Below are 21,721 nucleotides of genomic sequence, written 5' to 3'. Positions count from 1 at the left end.
TTTACATCACTGGTTAATGAACAAACCTGTCGTGCAAACAAATGCCCCACACATAAAGGGGATCGTTAACAATTGGCACTGACAACTAGCAATAGCCATGGCATACTGTACTGTGGCATAATCGTGTTTTATGGGCAGGTAAAAGAAGCTAGTCGTTAATTTGCTCACCATCGTATTGTTTACTCATGTCATATGTTTCAATTGAACTGGAGCACTGCACGCCAATCAGAAACGTTATACACAACGAGTGCTGGGCACCAGGGGACATATCCCCCCGGCCGGTAATCTGGATTTCTCGCTTGTGCAGAAGTCTGTGCATGGGACCACTCACCACATAGTGCGTAAGCAGCGCACATTCGCGGGTATAAAATAAGACACGAGTCATTATCAAGCTGTGAGGATGCAAGCGAAGGTTCTTGCTCTCGTTGCTCTCTCCATTATTATATGCTCCTGGGGTCCGTAGAGCAACACCGCTACGTTTGTTCAGGTGGAAACGCCGCTCTGGACTCGCTTGTGCATTATTTCATGCCATCAGTCTCTGTCTCATGTGGTTAACTTGGCACTGCCTGATTACGTCGATGATTAATATACCCATCTAGAGAGGGAACTGCGACAGGGACCGGGAAAAGACGTGACCACTGCCTGCACTCATCTGAGGAAGATATCTCCTTAGTTACCAGTATAATTTGTGATGAAAACGCCGGGGTCGATGACAGACCTTTCCGGGGTAATCGTCATACAAGGCCCGGTACTGCTGTCCTCTGCTTGGCAGCTCCAGGTATCGGAGGAGGAACTACACCGTTTGCGAGACGTACCAATATTTTGAAGTGTACCTTACCTCAGATACAGATTTCTGTATCAATTTTCGGGCCTGGTTGCCAAACCATTGTTAATGCCCCTCGAGTTGAATCGACAGGGAGATCACTGCCCAGTCTTGAGGAAAGCAGGACAAATTCTAAACTTCCATTTCTCTCCTCTGCGCCTATCAGCTCTGCAGACACTTGCCAACAAACTCTTTGTTCATTCCAACGCTTGCCATCAAGGTGCACAGATTAACAACTGCATGCGATGAACTGGAGCGTCTCTGCGTGCAGCCGTGGAGTGAATCGTGACTAAATTACCGCCAACTCAATTGAATTTCAAGGTAATGTGAAATGAAATCCAGCTGAAAGTTTTCAATGGTATGCACTAGTATATATACAGTACATGTACAATCTATACCGCTTTTGGTGTATTGCCTTCTCCATTTTAAGAGACCAATTTTAATAATTTTGTGTGGCAAGACAGGCAAGTAAATGAAGCACTTAATTATTTCACTTCGTCTGCGCACGTCAAAGTAAATTGAAGTAATATATAAACCTGTACTGAATAAGGTGAAAGGGTCTATTCTGGCTGTTTCGAGGTGTCAAATGAACGTCCTGTCTCAAAGAGTGGGCTTAAATTGACAATTGAATTTTTTTGAAGGATACAGAACATGGCTTTATATACAACATCACAAATACGATTGCCCTGAAGGCACAATGAAAGATGCGAAAATTTCACCTTGTAATTTTCTCACCAAAAAGTTGGTTGATAGGTAGGAATTACGGAGTAAAACCGTATATTATTCATTCATACACGTTCTTGAATGTCTTCGATGTAGCACTGTAAAGATACCGTTACTTGAGAATTCTAAATTAATTCCCTTCTGTCCTAACTGCCGACACTCGCTAAGGTCGAGACAACTTTTGCCAAGCCACTATGCTTGGTATCACCGATGTCCCACCTTGTAACCCATCTCCTAATTAAGTTAGGAGGCTCTCACAGTGTGAGATGGAAATGCAATACTATTCGGACGAGGATTTATTCGATTAGGCGTCTCAGGCGCACCGGCGGAGCGTGTGCATACGCTGAAATATTTCCGGTGTACCAAATTAGACATGGAAATAGTCCCAAGTATCCATAGGAAAGGAATTCGATTAAAACCCGCCGCTTTGTGACTGGGGCGTACAATAACCAGCTTCATGAATATCCATATATGAATATGAACCAAAATGGTGCCTGTGCTATTAATAACCTAAAACCATAACAGTGAACATGTCACCTCAATAAAATTTCAGAACAAATACTCCTTAATTGGGATTAAGGAAAGAGGAATAAATCAAACCTATAAATTCACAGAGTGTGCACTCGATATTCGCTAGAGGAAATTATGGAAATCGTAAAATTCAATCTCTGTAAAGCATGTATAGTCAAAGCAAAACTGCAAACGTTCGAAAATAAGATTTCGAGCGCATAGTGGGCTCTGATCGTGACACTTAGACTGTGTAAGTTTTTACATTGTTTCAATGGACCCTCTACGATTTGATAAACAAAAGTATTCCAACTCATAAAACGCTATAGCAAGATGAACACGTGAACACGTGAACACGTGTGTCTGAGAAACTGTTTTGTTGGAATGATAAGCTTTTCTTTTATACAAAGGCGTGTCACAAGAATAGGAGATGAAGAACGACAACGGCATATTTGCCACAGTACATTTGAATATTTTGTGACTTGATTGAAGACTGAATAACTTCTGGTTGACTTCTGAGGACTCGTGAGGGACTTGTGAAGAGTCGTGAGGGACTTACAGCGTCACGATGGACTTGTAAGGACTAATGAAAATGAAACTTGAGACATCTCGGTGCTTTGGACTGGCCAAAGCACCTTGTCATGTCCAAAATCATGAAAGGTATTCAACTGCAATTACGACCCTCTATGGACATTTCAGAATCTCACAGGAAATTAATCTTTCATTACCATTTTATTTTAAGAAGAATTTGGATATGTACCAGGTCTAGTCTGTTAGTACAGGCTACCTCGAGACTGTCATACTCCATGAAGTAATTAATCAACTGAAACTGAGATCGTTCCGGGATCGCCGCACCAACCAATAAAGCAAGACTGCCGCGAAAACGCTCGGAAGGTAAAAACAGAATATACCGTACTGGGTAAACTGAAGGATCCTTATAACATTCAGTTGCCCCAAGGGCGTTTCAAATAACACGGCGTGTTCAAAGGCAGCCTGGCCCGTTCTCTTTTCCTACATTCCTTGGGGGAATCGTGCGGGAAAACCGTGCTTTTCTCAAAGACAACCCGTAAATCCGACCAAATAATTTTTCATGACGCAGATAACCTGTCACCTGTGTTTATTAGTATTTGCCTTAAATTAAAGTTTTGATTGTACTGACGATCATGCCGCGCTACCACAGTGGCGAGAATGAAAAGCTTTTCACCTACACAGAAAAGATAATTAAAAATCCTGTCAGCGCGTTTCAGAACGAAAATGAAGATGTAAGTTCACAAAGAAAAAAAAACTAATCAGGGTTCCACGCAGAAAGCTCCCTTAGCAAGCTCTGCCAGGCACCAGTTTATTGCCGCGTGATAACAGACCTCCGTCGCAACACAACTGCATGAGAAGAGATCCTTTCTACAACTTTGCCCTTTTAACGTAATCAATTAGCACCTCAGATTGATCAGCATATAGCAACACCTGATGGAAGTAGATGCACGTTGACATCACGGAGCAATCTGATGGTAGACGACATCGGCAGCTATCTGCGAACAGACATCCATGCCTGCTTTAGCTTGTTATTTACAAGCCTGCCTGGGACTTGGCCTTGACACTGGCTGTTTATTCCTTATCTTTTCTATACATGTTTCACACTAAAATGAAGTCTGTCACCGTAAGTCAAAATACTCTATTTAAAGGATGAAACACAAAATGTTATATCGCCTACACGTATAAATCAACGGTAAAAAAAGGTAAAACCATTATTGTGCACCGTCTTTCAATATTGTAGAGACCGTCCTTTTTCTGTATGCAACTACGTGTATATAAATCTCGCATGTGTTATGTGGAGGCCTACTCCGCCTTCATCGTGGGGAGTTCATAGACACATTTCCAAAGCCTTCGCTTCTGTGATGGCTTCCTCTCCTCACCTACGGGTTAGAGGAAGCGTGGATCTCCATCTCAACGTATAATCTGGAATAATTAATGACCATTTTCTATACTTCAAACTAATGGCTACTGCTTCCTTTATCTTGTTCGCCGGAAATCACGAGGTAACAGAAGACAAGATAAAGGGAATTAAATTGAAGCCCGTGAGTAGACAATTCGATTTGAGACTGGCAAGATTGAGTACCGATATTCAATGCACTGAAATTCTTGGCAGTGGGTTTGTACAGTGGCTCTGCATCCCTGCTGTAAAAATGCTGCGGCAACACACAGCCGTGGACTCAGCAGGAAGGAAAGGGCTTTTACGACAGATCTGTACCACTTGGAGTGGCTCTATTATAATGCGCACGACGCCCCAACACCGCGCTCTCTGGATCTGATATCAAGCTCTTTTTTGTATCGATGAAAACTATCACCAAGCTGCATCGCTTTCACAAAGGAATGATATAACCGTGAATTTTTCCTCCACTTACAACTATCTAATTCTGTGCTGTCGGATGACCTATATCAGTCGATATCTACATTAATGTTGAATTTTGTGTCTCTCATTTCCTATATGAGATGATTTTTTTTACAGAGATACAAGCTGAAGAAGAGCCTCTAAGCATAAGCATTCAAAGGGTGATTGTGAAATTGTACACTAACCCTCGTCTGTCATTGGACATTACTCACAATTTTGCGGATCAATGATATAATTTTAAATCAGTTTGAAAGGATTAAACACTTTAACGATAGACTGATTTTATTGCATCGCAGTCTGAGCATTCCATCAGTGAATGATTAGACAATTATTTTCTGCCAGGACCGAATAGTGCATTTCCATTACGCATACCTGGGCATCTATCCATTCTTGGTTGTACGGCTTCTTGATACATATATGACAATATAAGTTTCACAGTTCTGCTAATATGTTGCCATGTCGTGCCAGAGTGCTTGTTCGTGTTGCTGCCTGGTAAACCCTTTTTTTTGGTCACCACTGTTGCCATGATCCATCTCGCCTTATGGCGTCTGGTTTTTATCGACGATGAACTCCAAGTCAGATTCCGACACAATATTTATCCGACCGTGCTGACACCGTAATCATAGCTGTATAGTACAGAGATATTGAAAGTTATAATGATTAGAATATCCCATCAAATATAATCCATCACATACATACAATTATTCACGCAATACCAAAACCAGCATTGTTTAAATGGGGGGAAGGGAATTCCTAAAAGTTGGCGAATCGAACATACAAATGTCAAAACAATGTTTTTTTTATTTCACAAAGAAGGTGAAATACAATCAGAACTAAATCCACACCACAGTTTTAGTAGTGCAAAAATGTTACCAAATTAAACTTATAATTGAGAATGTAGCAGTTAAACCGTTAATTCTCGTATTTTCTGATATCGGGATTCCAAATGGCGCTGCTTCGATTAAGACCTTTGATCTCTTGCACCTGGGCACCTAAGCCACTCCTTCCATCTTGACATTCTAAAATACGGAACTGAAGGCAACGTCGCAAACTAAGACCTATTTTAACAGTTAATGTTGACAAACTCAAATATATTTTAGTATAACAGAATTGGCCTGATCAAAATATCTAATGTGCGAATATTTTAATGTCAATGCACCATTAACGAAATACAACAATCGTCCTCAACACTGAGTCCCCTTATTATTTGCTGATTGGCGTTTCTATTTTCATCTAGACTCACCTAAATATAGCATAGTCAGCAAAGCACACCAAAATTAATAAGACCCCACTTTTAAAAAAATTGCTCTCCAGCATAGTTAGTGATCATTAAGAAAAAACGTAAACAGGATGTTCTTGGAAATGTAAGCGTTCTCATGGTAGTTGGACCCAACGCGAGCCAAACCGAGATATCAGCGCCTGCCACAGAATTACTGCGCCTGGCGTAAATTGGCTGGAGTGGATTAATATGGCAGTGAATACAGCAGAACAGTTTCTAGTGGGACAACGCAGTGGATTTGTTACTTTGAAGTTCCCCAAAGAAATAAATAATTATGACATCTGTTTTTCAATTATTCAACCACAAAAGTCCTCCAGACAATGTACGAGTGCAACATAATCTGAAAACTGTTATTGGATAAAAATCATAATAACTTCATGAAAGTATCCGATATTGCGATAAGTATTTATTTACCTTCAAGAATATTGTTAAGGTAATGTCATTTAATACGCTCATTGCGAAAGCGCAGCAAACTCTCGACTACAACAAAAAGCAATCTCTTATAAGTGTCTGTACACTCAAAGTTACAACGTAAAAAAGCGAGTTGACATTGATGTGTTTTTCTTACAATATCTGTAGCTTTCTCTCTAAAACCGATAAAAAAAACCTTATGGTGTGTATATCGTGAATTCCCTATGCCCCACGGACGATTGGCTTAAGATGCGTAACTTCAGCTAAGTTTTTCTGGTTCTGGTACTCATTCCCTATATAATGAAGGTGTCGTAAATAATGCAGTTTTCTTTCCTTGAAGGGTTTTAACAGGGTGGAACACCTTGCTAATTGCTTACTCCTTTGAGAGCAATGATAAATGGGACAATGAATCAGAAAAATAAAAGAGACGATGGTCTTCCATTGACTGAACTTCGAATGCCTTTGCTCCCGTTTATTAATTATCGGTAGTTCCTTGAAGGTTGGTCAACTAATCCAAAACCCACTACAAAAAAACAGGAGAGACTTCTGACAGATGTGGGCGACGAGTGATTCCTGTGTGTGTTTTTTTTGGCCTGGCAGTACATGTCCAGACCGTGCGGGTACGTGTATGCAAATTTAGGAATTAAGAATAAGATATGGCTTGTGCGGATGGTTTTTAGGATTTGGGCGAATTTGTTCATTATAGGAGGGGTGGTATATAGAGCGCAAAATCCCCCATCCATACAAAACCCACCTTAGAACCTCCCCAACCCCTACCGATACCCTGCCCAAACCTACAAGCTAGACTCTGGCCACCCGCTCATCCTATCCCAACATGTACATGCACCTGCTAAAAACACCCCTTTTCAGCCGTCTGACTACTGTTTAGATAAGCGTGCAGAAAGCTTCTCTGTGTTCCCTGCCTGTGCGTTCGTAATTAATGCTACCCACAGCACGCATTATCGGCATTAATGTTTGAGAAATTTGTTTGGTGCGTGACTGTGAATTATCATCCAAAATGCCATAATTAAGATTCGGTACACGAGAAAGCACTATCATTTCAACACTATCAGTCAGGCTTTACAACAGAGGTTTACGGAAAGGAGAAGTCGGTAGTTATGTTGAACCCCCCCTTTTTTTGGGGGGGGGATATGGAGCTTTTCCGAATTCGAAGCAGGTAGGTTGCTGAAGTGGGCAATGACATTGCCGTCTGGAATTTAAGTTACATGAAAAAGCTTTATCTCGTAAGGTGCCGTGATGTTGCCTTAAAGTACTGCAGCACTAATACCTCTCTACACACCTGGGAAAGTTTTGTCCTACAATCATGCTATTTCCCCAATCATTACCACAATATTGCTTGACATTTCCATAACAGCTGTTTGTATAATAAAGAAGCCATAAAGACTCACAACAACATGCTGTGTATATACAGAAAGTGATTTAGTGATTTCCCGTAAGAGTATTATGAAGATGAGTGATAAATCTTCTCTGAGCCAATCCGTCAACTCGCACATTCATAGTATATGAACGTGGCCTTCTTTCTCCAGGGCGGCGCGTGACATGGCACTTAGGCAAGACAAATGCCCCAATTACGCGGATGGAACACTGAGACCTATAGTGGATAGGCCTCCTTGGCAATTCCATCAACCAGGCTCTCCAAATGCACTCTAGGAACATTTTTGGTGTCGCCTGGTGGCCCTGGGTTGCGCGCGTGTACTGCTCCAAGATCTCCATCCTGAATGCATCGGCGCAGTCCAAAGATCACAACGACGGAACACTTGGCCTGATGTCGAGAATGCGACTTGCGATTGTTACGGAGTAACCTGCAATTTGTCGCTTGTCTCGCATGCTGCAATGAGGCCTGATGAGTCTCATATATTTTGGCCATCAGGCAATTTGAATAATCAACGCAAGTAATCCTTCGTGTTTATTTTATATCAACTACACTGTGGTATCTTCGGTTAGGGTAAAATCCTATCTGGCGATATAGTACATGCCATTTTTCTGTAGACAAGATTATTCCCCTTCCAAATCACCTAGGATCTAAAGCACCAGACCATGCACACGGGCAACCAGAGATCTTTAGGCCTATAGGGATTTTATAAATGCATCCATAGAGGTATTTGACGAGACGTACCGGTAACATGACGAGCAAAGACATTTCAGGAAGCTACCATGTCCGTGGAGGCGGGCGTATTTTCGAATTTGGGTATTTCCATTAGTAGTTTCATAATTATACGACAGAATGTAGAGAGACTTTAAAGGCGCTCGCATTTCCACGCTTATCTGTGTACATTGACGCTGAAGGTCAAAATCACGTGACTGAAAACCTCTATATGCCCAAATATAAATCTAAACGAGAAAGTTTCGTCAGTTACCTCGGGCTTCAATGGTTATAGAACATGTTTTCCTCCACTTTTTTCTGTCGTCATGTACATGTTTTATAGGCTTTTGTTCTTTGAGCATCGTCGCATGAGGGCAAATTATTAAAGTGCATATCAATAACCTGAAACACAATGAGTACAAACGTAATGAGTACGTAAAAAAGAAATTAATACCGTTTCTTGTTTTACATTCTGTAAGAACCCAATCGATGGTTGAAACACCATATTTCTTTAGCGATAATAATAAAATCCTCACTCACCTGTGTAAATCCACTGCAAAGCTACTTTGCTGTGCCTCGGGATTGCCTTCCGGATTATCGATCCAGTAACCACAGCAACGACAGAAGGAAATTCTGCTGACAGTGTCCGGCGGGCATGTTTTCGTCATGCATGTGACGAGACATCAGGGCAGCAATATTGCCAGATTCTGTTCTCTTTGAAGAAAAAATAAAAAAGAAAATTCTAATGCACTTGTCGCAAAGATTATTTCCTCCCAGACAACAGACTGAGCCCAATTTTTGGCAGAGCGAAACTCAAACTAAAAATGTGTTTGAAGTCCCTGCATGCTCCGTCGGATCACTGCATATTATGCACTTACTGATGATTTATTTCAATCGCCTCAAAATTCACGTTTGCTACCCTTAAGATAAAGTTTCCTAAGCCAAAAGGGCAGGGGACAAAGTTTAGCCTTTCAATCACAGATAATAAATGACTATGTAAGAAATACACGCAATTCCATGAAGTCATGCCATCTCCAGTGGGGAGAGAGAGAGTGCGCGTGTTCTGCGCCTTTCGAGGGCTCGGTTGCATAAATTTTGGTGGCACCTTCGAGGTATTGGTGGGGGCGCTTACCATGCTACAACATAATTGAGGCAACCAAAAAAATCTTTGAAAGGGATCATTCCATAAACGAAAAAAGAGTTGTTAAAAAAGTCTTCAAACTTTTTCAGTGGGCTAATTTCAAGAGACTCCGTATCGATGGATTGTTCCCTCGTCTTTCTTCACGAATTCCCCAAATAATGGATACATGTGAAATATTGAAATTTTTATGCAGTCACCTCAAGCCAAATAAGATATATGCAAAAAATGTGCTAGGAAACGGCTGCCCCTACGCTCCCGTGAGTGAGTTCACACATCGTCAAAAAGATAATGTAGGATGAAATGCAGAGTCCTGTCCTCAACGTGGATTAATTGGACCCACTTCCACAAAATAGATTTTCTGATTGCAAGTTTATGCCAAACTAAATGTAACGGCGCCAATCCCATAAACAAGCCTTTCAACCGAATGTAGTTTGACAGGGACAACGACTGCAGAAAAAGGCAGTCACGACTCAACGTTGGGTGGTTTAAACATTGCCGAGTTTATATTAGCTCTCTTTCTTTACTTGTTATAAACGCCCTAAAATACATTTTGAAAAATGCCGCTCAAGTGCATTACAGACAGTACATAACTACTTGCTCAGATTGGTCCGGAATCTAAATTCGGATTTGCTTGGTCCTTTTCCCGGGTCAAAATAATACTTTTGAGGTCTACAATGCGCCAATATAATGCCATTTTTGACGAGATGTTTTGTTTTTGACGAGGATAGGGATACAGTTAATCCCGACCCAGGTTCTGAGTAAATCCGTAACATAAAACAATAGGAAGTGAACCTTAATTAAAAGGAAATTGTTACCAAAGTATCACAAGCTTGAATATTCACGGTTTGAAAAACTGAGACGAGTTTTATTGGAGGAGATGGAAACTAAGGTGGTTGGATCCCCTCATACTGAAGCGTATTCCTGAAGAGATTTTGAGTGTCTACCACGCGTAGTGTGGATTTTCTAGACTCCATGTATTTTGTTTCCAACCTATCATACCACTTTTATTCACCTGTGCAAAAATATTGATCAATCCAGAAAGCCACAACTTGCACCGAACCGAACACTGCAGCAAACACCTAAGACCCTGCGGATTTGTTTTCCTACCCCTATCGGAAGTTTGAATTACACCGTTTCAGGAAATCTAAGAATGACAAACAGATCATTATTGGAAAAAAATATATATGTCCTTGTGTGACACTTGCAATTTCCTGGGTAGTTTTTATTTGCATTTCAACTGTTGATGCGCTTGTAAACGGATAGTAGAACGTATCGTCAGGATCCAGTCCCTGCGTTGACAGTTTGACAGGCAATTATCCCTTTCCGAACTCTGCACACGCGCAAAACGCATCACGTGCTAGTTGATCATGACCAAGCCGCCTCTGAATAACTCTCGACATAAGTACATAGGGTCTAATACCAGACAAAACAATTCACGGATAGGTAAAGTCTTGAAACAAAAAAACACTGCGAAAAACCTTGTTAGACACAAAATTTAAATATGGGTCCTCGACTCCCTCAACCCAGTCCACTCCATCACTGCAAAGCATCGAATGCTAAATTTCACTGCAAAATACAGCCCCGCCAAGACAGAAATATGCATACACGCACCAAGTGCAGTCAAAAGTTAGGAACAACACTGTTATGATATTGCATCAAATAATATCTCTTAACAGGAACTTTCGCAATCATGATGATCGCAAGGCATGATGCAATTTTTTCAAGAGAGAAGTTCACTGTAGAAATAGCTGTTCTATTTCTTAGCTCCTTCTTGATGATCGGCTCGTGTCATCAATTCGAATGGCTGTAGACGTGGCGCGTTCGTGCATAAATCTACTCAAGGTACCGTTTAAAGTTGATAGCTCATGGATTGCGCCCTCGAGTACAATTCAAATAAATTCCACTGCTTGACATAGGGAATGATTGGAAAGTTTGGGTTGAGCAAGGGTTGAGCAAACGAGCGTGACAAAAGCTCGTCAACTTTCGAGTCTTTACTGGAAATAATATGAAGTAAAAGGGACACAAACGTGATTTTATAAATAAATATACAGATTATGGCTTACGACAAAGCATAATTTGCACTGAAGTTGACTGCAGCAAGTTTGTCTCTTCTTGATTTAAAGGGCAGATGATAAGTATAATACATTCTGGTCAGAATTCAGGGTGCTCCTCTTGGTTTTGTACGTTGTCCTCCTTTGCCGACAAAGGTACACTTGCTGACGACTCAGTGGGTGTCTTTTGGCGGGAAAACGCAGTGCATATTCAATGCAATTGATTGACTGCTGTGGGCTCGAGTGTAGTCATCGATTGCATCAAGTCTGCGAATTCGCAGAATTGTGTTACCCAATGTTTTAATTGGGCCCAAGGAGTGTGACGTTGATGCCTATTGGCCGATCGAATCAATTAACAAACGGAGGCCCGCGGTTGCCGTCTTTCGCGCAAGGCGTGTACCTCGAAATTTGGCAGCCAGTCATTTGCACTCCCCCGCTCGTTTGACACGAAAGTGGTTTGAAATAAACGTACTCCTGGCAATGGCTTACGTTACACGTTGTAAAGTCGATAGACTCTGCCCAAAGAATGGTTTTTAATGCTTGATGCGCATAGTTTTTCGTGCAAAACCAAAGACATTTCCAACGAGATCGATGGAAAGTTTGCGTCCGCAGTCTTTGAAGTATACTTCATATTTTTTACAGTGATTCATACTTTGCAGTTTACGTAAGAATTATATTTGTGTCATCGTACTGACTACACAAAGTAACACATTTACCTGCTGTAGAGTGAAAGCCATCTAATCTTGATTAGCACATGCGCAGTGGTTTACTCAACAGCTTAGTAATAATTAGGAAGATAATTTCGACAGCAATATAGGTCACGTCGACACGTGACATCAGACAGAGCGCTGAGAGTAAAATCAGCTAGTTTATCAGAAGTCAAGTCAAAAAAGAGCACATGAGGAAGGCACAAAAGACATCAAGCCTATGTTAGTATGTTGAAACATGAACCCCAATGGGAGACTTTAAGACGTTTGGTGGCAACAAAAATATGGGTCCATTTTACTAGTTCTGAGCATGCACACATTATTCTGAGGATGCGTGCTTAGTTCCGAGTACACGCAATACCTTGCAAAATAAAGAGATCGTAATAGCAAAGCTTATGATTTCTATGTTGAAAAAGGACCGCGATGTCTGTTACCACTAGCAACTCAAAGTCTCCTATTCAACGAAAAGGGACACAGTCCAACTCTTGAATGCATTTTTGTCAGAATGTAGATTTGCTTCTTCTACTTGTCAGTCTGTGCTCTTTGAAGTGTCTGGCTTAAAAGGATATAGAAATGTACAAACTGTGGAAAATACTGCTGTAAAATTTGAGAATTAAACTGATTGGTTTGCAGTCCTTGAATGGGATTTAGGCACATAAAAAGAAACTTGTGGTTTGTATTCAGACGTATTCAGTTCATCGGGAATTGACTGTAAGCGTTCCAGGGTCCACTCCGTTTACGCAGCAAATACATATACTTGGCCAAATTACACCTTTTCGAATCATTTTGTCGCAGTTGCACGAGGAGAAACAGTAAAGACGAGGGGCAAACTCCTCAGCTCCAACCGCAATGTCTTCTCGAAAATCAAGATTAACCCCGCTGGTGTTAGGCCGCCGAAGACCTTGGCGTATGCTGCAATTGTAATCGCTGAGGCGTCAGGGTTTGGCTTGAACAGAGCATGCAATCAAATCGAGTGAAACTGCGATCCGATCATTGAAATACGCAGTGCCCTTCAAGGAACATAGAATTGCGATATGCATAATTATTTTCTTCCAAGACGGGAAGTCTTGCAGGTTAAAGAAGACGCACAGTATGATACAGTACGGTAGCTGTGCTCATTAATTCCACGCTTCTTTCCAACTGAAACTATTACATTAAAAACCAACCTGTATTGCACGCTTGGTATCATTTGACTTTTAGGAGAAATATAATGTACTTAAATTAATATTTTATCAGGTCCAGCTAAAGACTGGTATTTATAATGCATGTTTATTTGTGTTTATTTCTTATGGTTAGCATGTTTGCAACGGAAGAAAGGACATTTCAACCTCAAAATTACGACACATTAAAAATGCTTGGAAAAGTTAGATCGGTCGTTTGCTTCTGGTGACACCACTATGAGCTCGCTTAATTCCACGGTTTGTACTTTTGAAACTCGTGTATGCACTCTAATACCCACCTGCACGTTAACGTCGTAAATAAGCTCCTCGAAAGCACTTAAAGTATAGCGACATGAGTAGGAGTAGTCAAAAGACGTGGGGAACAGCCTAGATCTCATCCACCGAAAGATGTTCGTGGCCAAGTCGACTTCAACCCTTGCCCCACGGGTTGTTGTCGGTGCGTCAGCCATCACTTGAATATGACGTTGGGTCGTCGCACTGCAACGACTGTTCCGTGTATCTGGATCTTGACGGCTGAACTAATTGAATCGTTTTGGGGGCACTGAATGACAATTAGCCTCAGGATCCAGTCTTAATCATAAAGGGCTCACTCTGCAATCAGCGGAAGGAAGAGGAAATTAGATACTAACGGCAAACTGTCGGATTGCTTGAGGCCCGTGTTACACGTTCTTGGAGAACTGCGTACGCAGGTTCATTTGTAATGATGGTAGAAAGTGGTGAAACCTTGATTACTTTTTTCGCAGGTGATATTCAACGACAGAAATGGTTAGACGTCGATATATTCAACCAGCAATTCATTCGTCGTCACTGTTAGTGCCATGCATTGAAATGATATAGCCAGGGAGCCAGAGTTGATGAAACCAGATTTTGAGAGCCACCCCGTCAATATCTTCATTTTCACGACTAACAATTCATACAAAAGTCACTGTCAATCATTACCATCAACAACTTAAACCTACACTCACGCTGATCATCGTTTCCATGGCAGCAGACATGGATATGACATATGCCGCTGTCGGCCGCTATACCTAACATCTGCCAAAAATCATTACCAGTGTGACCTTTTCAATGGCACCATACCAGAACCATTATATCCACATCAAGACAAACCACCACCATCAGGAACGCCACCTCCATCGCTGCTCTGTTCTCACTACAGGGTACTTCTACTCAATTTAATTTATCCTTGTCTATATAGGTATAATTACCATACATCTTGAATACACTTTTTCTGAGGCATACACAAACGATGTATTCACAGACATACCGCTGACGTGCATCAGTATATCTGTAATTTCTCATAAACATTGATATGAAACGGTCGCCGTGCACCGACCAGTCTCTCTGTCCTGGGAAGCGAGCATCCTGCTCTTCAATCTCGACCATCAGCCGAGCTGTGGGTCAACTAAAGCCCAGAGGCCCTCCACGACCATCCACGAGGGATTTCGCGATGATCGTGTGGCCTTATCTCCATTCTCGCCGAACCTTCCAAAGTATTTCACAAAAGAAACGACAGCGATAACGACATCTTGATTATTTCCACCACTTTCTGTTCGGGTCACGATTCTTGTTTTTTAATCTATAACGAATGTCTCCTAAAGACCTGAGAAAACGAAACCAATAAACAAACAAGATAAAAAACTCCTCATTCCCAATAAGAGGAAGAAAAAAAATCATAAACGAACAAATAAACCCAAACCTCTACACCCGAGAGCACATGACAAGCGGAATCGAGGGAGTACATTTGCATAATTGAATATTCGATTTTAGCTGTTCATCACAGCCCTAGATTTCTTATTATGATTCATGGAAAGAATCTCTCGAGGAAGTTGACCTGAGGAACACAAAGCCATCACGCCCTATCAGAGCAGGCGAAACAGCGTGTGTTATGTGGCACGGTACATGTGAGCTTGCTTTCTATCAAACACTGGGAGACTTTATTTTAGGCCCTGGGCTGTCCTGGGTTTTCTTTGCATACCGGTTCCTTTGATTGTTATGCACTACGAATTACATGAAATGGAAAGTCATATGGCCTTTTATGCCGCAGACTTGAAATACGGCGACGGGTTCTGTTTGCTTCTATCAGACATGTCATTTAGGCTTCACTTCACAGACACCATGGTAAAGTGCTAATTGCGAGATTGAGAGGTCGAAGATAGATATCCATCTACATGTATTTAAAGATATTAGACTCCGTCGAAAACACAAGTCTTCAGCCAATCACTTTCCAACTAGCATGGTAGAAGAAAAGATAAGGAAAAAGAAAACAGATTGTAAAACAACAGAGTAGAAATTAGCTTGGACAACCGTTCACAGATGATTATAAGGAGTTCAAGAATTCAACAAAACCATTTCAAACTCTTGGTGGAAGCAAATATTTCCATTGTTTAGGTATCAGACAGCAGGGTGCATAACTTTAAGTGATGGGTATGCCTGCGACTGCCTTTATGTCCTCCGGTAATATCAGTTCTACATAGTGAGTTATACAAAGTCCAGCCCTTCAAGTAAAAACTGAATTATCAAAACGACATGAAATTAACAAAAACACACATCTAACAAATCAAACATTATTCAATATAAAAGTAATTGGCTAGAAGGTAGAGACATGCTTCATGGAGGGAAATTTGGATGTTTCCTCGTAATGCCATTTGTGAGTTAAATTTGAATAAAATCTGGTGCACTGAGTTATCTGACTGCACATAGACATAACGATTTGAATTCCCCAGACTCAGGACACTGTTGCTATACCTCGTGATTCGAGGCAAGCTTTCGCACAGCGACCACCATCTGTGGAATGGACTGGTTCCTTTGAGCCCTTCTTATCCACTGAAAGCAGTGTATTGTTGCAAGGGGTCTTTTATGTAACTAAGCAAAAGCTTGCCCCGAATCACGAGGTATAGCAACAGTGGTTTTAGTATGGAGAATTCAAATGATTATGTTCATGTGGATTTAAAGAACTCAGTGTACTAGATTTTATTCACATTTAACTCGCAAAGGGCTTATTGACACTAACTTTGCAGTTAGTTTTTGTAGGACTCCAAGGGCATAACTTTAATCAGGTTCAACGCCCAGTTCAATGCCTTGAAATTGAAAAAGGAACCCACGCCATTTTCAAAAGGGGGTATTCGGTGACCTCGTTTTGTTTTGAAGTCCCAGTCCTGTGTGAACGCCAGCGCATCGGAAGTGATGTCCTCTCCTCTTTCTCAATCACCGTTTTAAACCCCTACCGGGAAAGGGCGCCGGTTGAATGGTCTACGTGACCAATCACGCCGTGGCAGTGTCCTCCCCATGCCCGAAGAAATCAGCCGCCGCCTTGTGCTTTCCGTGATTCGCACTTGAATTAGAAGTGCATTTGCGGAATTGTTCTCTGCGCTCGATTCGCTTCGCCGGGAAGCCAGCGGGCTTGATGACCGAGCTTCACCCGTCAACAAGTACAAGTGTACATCCGTGCGCACTCCGAGGATGATCAGATTAAGTGGCTAATCTGAGGGGTTCAAAGCCCCCCTCTACCTCCCTGGAGGCGAACATCAGCTGTTTCAAGCTTGCCCAGGGACTGTTATTGATTTCCGCCCAGCATTTCATGAATTGTAATCACAGTATAGGTAATAATGTTTCAATGTAGATATGGATTGAGTTTGTAGACTTAGAGGACGGGGAGATACGCTCTCGCACCTCTGATATAGAAATCAATAACAAACTGATTATCGTCTTTCAATAAACACTCCCAGAGGAAACTGGAACAGAGAGACTTCCTTTGTAAATAAGCAAATTATATGATTCTGGGACATTTTTTTTCTAAAGATGCTGGCTTAGATCACAGAGACAGCAGCGACTCCTTGACTTCGATTTTGCTGAAGTCTTGCCTTTTTGCAATAATATACAATCAAGCAATGCCTGCTGTTAAATTAATGGCACAGGCCGCGTCTTGTGGTGTCATTGCAGCCTTTTCGCATGATACGCCACACACTCTGTACAAGAGTGCTTGTAGCAACAATGTAAAAGATGTTGATCTCCTGCTGAACGCAGTGAATGGCCCTCTATTTCTCACCTTCAAAGAAGACAAAAGATCAATTAAAGTTGTCCTCTGACCTTTGGAATAAAAATACTGGTTCAGACCAATTTGTGATCCCAGAAATGCTGCTTTGAATTATCGGGTTTGACCTTCCGATAACATTCTGTTTCAAGCCGAGTTGGTTCTTCTGAAAGGCCAATTTGGGTCCAGGGGTTTCATAAAAGCACTGTGTTTGGGCATTTCTGACAGTAATGAACGCGTGACCACAGTAATCAAGGAATTTATGGGGCTGAATGAGAAATGGACCATCCGCTTACGAGATCCCGAGAATTAATCACATCTTCGGGCGCCGAAAGTAACTAATGCGCCACATGAATCTCTAAAAATATGCACACACAAGCTGTTTTCTCATTTCGATCCATTGTCTGTTTTCCATGGCAACGCATCCCATGCGGCAGAAACCGAAGTCTCGCCCCTTCAAAAAAAACCTGTGCCATAAGGACGTTCTTGTGTGCGTGAGTATGCAGAGGACGCCAACTAAACCCTCTTAGATTGACTAGAGGGCCCAAAGGCAACATCGATCCCTAGGAGAGGTATCAACTTTACATCGCTACAACCGGCACCAACGTGATGTGCGATCAACAAAAACATAGTATTGCCGAGTGAATTTAGTTATTTTATTGACAGCCTGTTATACACAGCCTCCAAGATGATGTTAGTGTTGAACTTTCACCAGCTTCCATATAGTTTTTGTTATTACCTTTCGGCTTATATTGCCCAAGTCACTGACTCTCTGACTGATGTGTTCATTTTCAAAAATCTCCCTCTGCAGGTGGAGCTTCAGTGTGTGATACACCAAAGGCTTGACAATGCCCTTCAATTGGAAGCAACTTGTGCCCGGATTCCTCACCAAGCAGGCCGAGAACAACACGGCCACCGGTCAGAGGACCGGCCGAGCCGCCAGCGCTTGTGAGGGAGACCCTTATGGCGACGGCTCGGAGGTCCGAATCCGGTTATCATCCGAAGCATCGGGACAGTATCAGAACAGCCGAAGGTGTAGCAGGCGCTCTGACGTGGATAACGACGATGGTTACGGTTGCGTTGGGACCACTGTGGTAATCTTATTAATCCTCAGCCCTCCCCTGGTCCTTATAGGGGTGATCCTGCTCACAACGGGCGCCATCCTCAGCAGTGCGCACATCTTTGGATCGGGCATGGCCGTCATTGTGGCCGGTGTGATTCTAGGAGCAATGTCCGCCTTTGCCTTTGTTCGACTGAGGTCACACCCATCTTCGAGTTCGTCGGCGGGGCGGGTTGCATCGTTGCACCGGGACTCTACCGGACAGCACCGCCCGCTGACCCCCCGATCTGCCTCCATTCTCGAGACCACCGATCAGCGGACAGTTGAAATAACATTCTGCACCACGGACGCCGAGACAACCCGCGACTTATGAGGCAAAAAATGCGTGTTCTCGAGTTTCACTCCGGGGGAAAATCTAGCCTAGCCTTTCGACTGTGCTGACAAGGCGAAGAAGGGGAACCTCGCTACCCGCCAGTTTCCCCGAACGCATCTTGATAGAAACAAGATTCTCAGATGCAACGGTTTGTCACGTCGGGGAGAAAAGAATGTTGTGATAGCAATTTGAGGCCGCTTCTATAATGGAAACCATCGATCGTTCATCATTCTAGAGCGCACCATCCAGCTCTTTGGAAACGTCACCAACAGGCAATGGATGTTGGCATGACCTACAAGCCAGTAGAGTGCATGTTAAGACGACTTCGCGGAGTATTTTGCTATTATTTTCAAGCGTATGAAGGATTTGAAGCTGAAGTGAGAATTTTCTTGATGAGGCTCCATTAATTTTCTCATCCTGATAAGGATTATATATGTATACAGCAATTAAAAACGATACATGTATTGTGTTAATGGTTTCACAAGGTGGTTTCTGTACGTGAAGGCGAAATGGATTTCCTTGTACATTACGTACATTATCTCTGTACCAGTACTGTAGTTGGATATAGTGTGAATCAGCCGCCATGTCAGCAACCTCCACCCAGTAAAAACAATACCAATAATAATAATAATTATAATACAAACTCCCTGCCCCCCTCTGGGTAACTGTGCCATACGAGGGACTCGTGTCGCTGCTTATTACTGGGCCCTACGAGCTAACTCTGAACATATCAAGATTATACTGCCAATTTAAATCCTGGAGCAAAGTAGTACTGTTGGTGTTTCAGATGCAGTGACGCTCGTTCAGATCCTTAACAGTTTATAAATAAAATACCGAAAATATATGATGCTTATTATTCATTTAATCTGTTGATATTAAAGGTGGGTTTAATAGAGCTATGTATACATGCACAGCTACTAACCATTAAACAATGGGCTTAACGACTGTGACTGAAATATCCTCGAGGGTAGTATATGTAACCATTGAAATTCCTTTGGGCTTTTTGCTTTAGTACTGTGACTAGTAGCACTAGAAAGTAAACTAATATGTCCATTCCGCTGTACAACGAACCTTTCTGTTACATTAACCATAAGATGTTAGGCCCTTGTAGTGGAGAGGTGCCTAACTCTTGGCGCTTCGGATATCCTACATGTTTTCGTATCGCAATTAGAACCTTGAAATCAGTTGATGGCGCCAGACTAAACAGACTAATTTTTTTTGATGTCTTGTATCGACCATGTGATTTGTTATTGTCGACGAGTATGCTGTGTTTTACCGTAGGTATTTCCATTGCAGAATGGCCCAAGATTAAGTGAAACCCAGACAGCATGTAGTCAAGTTTTCTTTCGTAAGACATATTTAAATCAAACATGGATTTTGGCACCCTGTTTTGTCGAATAGATATCAAGTGTAACTGTTAATTTTGCTTTTGATAAATGTTTGGTTCTCTGTTCATTGATTATTGTTAGAAGGAGTATGATGCGATCACCATACTTACATACGAAGTTTTTTAGAGGTTCACATGCATGAACACAACGCAATGCAAGTAGCACTTGCAAAAAGGTTTGAGACATGCCTCAGGCATCTATGGACATGGTTTGAGCCTGACCAGTGGACGCCTTAATCCGTATTTGCTCGTTGAAAGTTTGGCGCGTTAGATCGATATTGCCACCATGCGGTGCTAAATGCAGGCACTGCCGACAACATACGTACTTGATTATCTATTTGGGTTGGGTCTGCATTTACTGTTTCTCTTGCTTAGCATCAAAATTTACACCCCCCTCAAAGCCAATATTTCAAATAAAATCGGACAAACACAAACTTCTGTTATTCGTGCAGGTGTGCACCCAGTCTGGTTCTGTAAAGTTGTTTGTGCCTTTTAGAGCCTGTCATCCATTGCTTGCAAGACAACTTTCAACGCATTCGATTAATCTGCCGGTCCTCAATACTCGAACAGATGAAAAGGACTGTTAGGGTTAATCAGATGTATTTTTCTTCGTGTATTTATTTTTAAAATTCACATTTAGCCACTTTACTTTCAGTTAAACCTCAGCTTTAACCCTTCTCTATTAAACAATTTTTAAAAACAACTTCAGCAATCACAATTCATGTACAATTTTGCAAAACATATTAATCGTTTAGAAACTTACGTATGATACTTCCCATGCAGATGAATGAGATGATATTCCAATGCATGTTTTTTCCAAACAAAAGAACTTCCTTTGGTGACTGAGGGATTTCAAAGAGTAAACTTGTACTTCCAAGGTTGTAAACGTAAACTTCATTTGAAGAGGCAGAGAACTGCAGTTTGCAAATCAGTCACTCAAGCTTGATGGTGTAAAAGGTCCCCAGCTCCGTATCGTCATATCGATAGCCTTTGCTAACTTAAATTTAGCGTAGCGCCTATTTCCACAACTAACATATAGATATAAATCCATTTGGACCGTGAGACAGTGTGTGCCGTGCGATACACTGATGGTGTCGACTGCATGTCTGTAGCTGTGTGCGACTTGGTGCAGAGCATGTGTGCTTGTGAATGAAAAATAGTTGTGCACCCAGCCGAGGAGTTACTCAACGGCTTGGGACAGGAATGAAGCATTAATGTACATGCAAATGTACATAGCCAGCCAACGTTGGACAAATGATGGAATTCATCTCACTGCTCTCAAAGCATCAGTAAAGCCTTTTTGTTCTTTTGGACAATAAAAGTGGAGGGAGGGACGTGGTTTAAATCGGAGAAACGACTCATAAGGTGGAGATTCTTTGATTCAAATGGTTCGGAAGTTCGCGTCCTCGCCCATCAAAGCAAAGAATCTCCACTTTTTCGTCGTTTCTCCTCAACAGAAAACACCAGCAATCAAAATTGAATTGCCTCTACTTGCTCCCTCTTCATAACTAGTCAATTTCAAAACTCTAGAAAAATTAGTTTTTTTAAATCTCTG

General features: G+C 41.8%; 1 protein-coding gene across 1 annotated transcript; it reads left to right on the top strand.

Moving 5' to 3' along the window:
* The first annotated feature begins 402 nt into the window (after positions 1 to 402).
* On the top strand, positions 403 to 20,555 carry LOC110978616 (uncharacterized). The gene is made up of 2 exons (XM_022233739.2): positions 403 to 1,144; positions 18,158 to 20,555. Exon 2 carries the CDS (start codon positions 18,195 to 18,197, stop codon positions 18,777 to 18,779), a length of 585 nt encoding a protein of 194 aa, XP_022089431.1. The 5' UTR covers positions 403 to 1,144; positions 18,158 to 18,194; the 3' UTR covers positions 18,780 to 20,555.
* Positions 20,556 to 21,721: the final 1,166 nt, after the last annotated feature.

This window comes from Acanthaster planci, linkage group LG07 (assembly GCF_054643075.1).
Source record: "Acanthaster planci isolate LZ-2023a linkage group LG07, COTS_SCS, whole genome shotgun sequence".
Classification (NCBI taxonomy): domain Eukaryota; kingdom Metazoa; phylum Echinodermata; class Asteroidea; order Valvatida; family Acanthasteridae; genus Acanthaster; species Acanthaster planci.
Note: the sequence above shows the minus strand (reverse complement) of the source record. Positions and strands in the feature narration are given on the sequence as shown.